This window comes from Plasmodium gaboni, chromosome 13, assembly GCF_001602025.1.
Source record: "Plasmodium gaboni strain SY75 chromosome 13, whole genome shotgun sequence".
In the NCBI taxonomy this organism is placed as follows: domain Eukaryota; phylum Apicomplexa; class Aconoidasida; order Haemosporida; family Plasmodiidae; genus Plasmodium; species Plasmodium gaboni.
This window is the reverse complement of record NC_031493.1, coordinates 1,443,928-1,447,152: the sequence shown is the minus strand read 5'-3', so window position 1 is coordinate 1,447,152 and position 3,225 is coordinate 1,443,928. Positions and strand designations below refer to the sequence as shown.

General features: G+C 17.0%; 1 protein-coding gene across 1 annotated transcript; it reads left to right on the top strand.

The window, feature by feature from the left end:
* Positions 1-2,265: 2,265 nt before the first annotated feature.
* On the top strand, positions 2,266-3,213 carry PGSY75_1343100 (hypothetical protein; the record flags this gene model as incomplete). The annotated part of the gene is made up of 1 exon (XM_018787464.1): positions 2,266-3,213. One exon carries the CDS (start codon positions 2,266-2,268, stop codon positions 3,211-3,213), a length of 948 nt encoding a protein of 315 aa, XP_018640206.1.
* Positions 3,214-3,225: the final 12 nt, after the last annotated feature.

Below are 3,225 nucleotides of genomic sequence, written 5' to 3'. Positions count from 1 at the left end.
AGGTATAATGAAAAAAAAATATATATATATTGAAAAAATATTACATAACGAATATTATAATCTTAATATAATTGTATATATTCAAAATACTATATTAGAAAACTTGTTTTGTTTAAAGCACTGTAAAAAAACTTCTAGATATGTATTTTTTTTGTGTTTTCCTTTTTTTTTTATTTTCTCTTATACATTTGCATAGTTATATATAATATATATAATATTTATTTTATATGCATATATAAGATTATACATACATATATATATATATATATATATATATATATATTATTTTTGTCCAATTATTTTAGCATCATGACTTATATACATAATTTTATATATAATTAATATTATTTTATTTTATTTTTTAAATAATATTAGGCACCATATATACATATTTATATAATATAAAAACAATATTAAAGTTATTTTAACTCTTTTAATCTTATATATATTTCTGTATATGTATATTTTTATATGTACTTTTTCTTTTCTTTTCTTTACTTTTCTTTTTTTTTTTTTTTTTATTATTATCTTTTAACATATTTTTTTTGTTCAATCGTTTCATGTCATTTATATTATTCGATTTCTTTTAAATGATGTATATATTATATAAATTTAGAGTGAAAAGATTATTTTAATTTTTAAGTAATTTATATATATTTGTGAGTAAATTATAATAAAGAAAAGTATTTAAGTATATACATATATGTTCAATATATATATATATATAATTATGTATGTATGTATGCATTTTTTTTTCTAATATATATATATATATGATATTCATAAAGTGGTTATTATTATTTAAACAAATGGATTAATATATATTATAAATATTTATATATATGTATATATATAACATGTTTGTGAAAATGTTTGCACATTTTTAAAGGCATGTATGCATATCCAAATATTGTTGTATTGTTAGGAAGGAAATATATAAAAGTGGAGGACATAAATTAAAATAATATCATATAACAGAATTGTTATATTTATATATACATATATGTGTTTTATATCTTTTTTCAAGTGAATTTTTTCATTCATTTTTGTTTGAATATACCTGCACCCCTTTGAAATATTATTTACATATATATGTTTAATATATATGCATATTTGTGTGTACTATTTATATATACATATATATGCTTTTTCTTTTATTTTATTTTTCTTTTTTTCATGATATATGCGTTATAAAAATGAGAAATATGTACGTTCAGAATTATGAATGATATTTTATTTATTTTAAATTGTGATTTTATTTTTCGTCCAAAATTATTAGATGTTGTTATATATATATATGTATATATATATATATGTGTGTCCTTTTTGTAGTTTTTTAATTTAAATTTTTTTTTTTTTTTTTGAAATATAATGTTGGAATACACATAAAAATATATAATATACATGTGTATAAAATATAGTAATATATGATGCATTTTTAAGTCTATTATTTTTTTTTTTTTAATTAAAACATATGGATATACGATATATATATATAAAATTTTCTATTGTGTAACCATAGACTTCCATAATATTATAGACGTAAGAATATATATATAAAAGAAGGAATTAGAATAAATAGAAATATATAATACATAAATATATATATATATATATATATATATATTTTTCTCTTCATTAATATATATGTTGAATGTATAAATATCTACATACATCAATAGTTACAATATTACACAAATATATTTATGAAAATAACTGATAAAATTTATTACATATATATAATATATTATATGAATGAATATAAGTTTAAACTAAAAAATAAATAAATATATAAATATATAAATATATGGATTAACTTTTTATGTATAATAAATTAAAGTAAAGAAAAATAAATAATATTGTATATACATAATTGTATGTTGTATGTCATATATATTATATGACATGTAATATATATGTTGAATTTTGTGCTGTGTTTTTTTCTTTCCTATTTTTTCTTTTTTCCCTATTTTAGTTTCTTTAACTTATAGAAAATTTCCACATATAAAATAAGTATTAAAAAAAAAAAAAAAAAAAAAAAAGGCAGTTATAAAAATATATAACTTGTAAAATTATAAGAATTTCTTTTTTTTTTTTTTTTTTGATTTTTGGTTTTATTCTTATTTTATATTTATCAAAATATATATATATATATATATATATATATATATATATATGTGTATATACTTTGTTGTTGTTTATAAAAATATATAAAGTAGGAAAAAAAAAGAAAAAAAAAAAAAAAAAAACACACATAAATTAAACATGAGAAAAGAAAAAATGAATAGGAATTTTCAAAATGCGTCATGTAAAGAAGACAATTATATCAAAGCGTGGCTTAAGCAAACAGAAAATCCCGAATTTTATAAAAACGTGAATGATTTAGATGATCAATCATATACGAATGAATTTGTAAAGGTTGTAGATTTTAATAATTTTAATAGTAATTTTATAAATAATATGATGGAAGAACCTTTAGAAGATGAATATAGTAAACAGAAAAAAAGAAAAGCATATAGCTTATTTTATAGTAATGAAATTGGACCAAATAATGAAGATATTTATGATTTGAAAAATATATATACTTCATTTGATGATTTAGATGTTAAATATTTAAAATCATTAGATAAGACTCCATCAGGAAATATGAAAGATAGAGTAAAAGGTCGATATAAAGATGAACATATGTCTATAAAAAAATTAAAAAGAGAAAATATATGTAATGAAAATAATGAACCAATATTTCCTAATAATATTATGATAGATAATTCACCTTATTATAAATTTAGAAATAGTAATAAAAAACCTAGTTATGGAAGTGAAAGCACTAATGAATTTTTTAATAATTATGATTTTGAAACACCTATAAAAATAATAAGTTCAAAAAAAAGAAGTTATGACTTCAAAAATAGAAAAGATAATTGTACTAATACAACAAAAGAAAATTCTTCTCAAGAAAATGTTTCATCGAATAATAGTGAAACCAAAAGAACATTCAACTTTTCTAATAAAACTGATGATTTTAATGATTTACAATTTAACTCAGATAATGAATATATATCATCACCTGAATATATGAATCATGAACAAAATACAAAATATATTAACAAAAAACAAAGAGAAGTAAATTTCCTTGGACAGAAACTAGAATATAAAGTTGTTGGTAAGGTTATAAATTGTTCTAAGAATCATCCTCAATTTACTATGTTCTGATAAAATAAAATT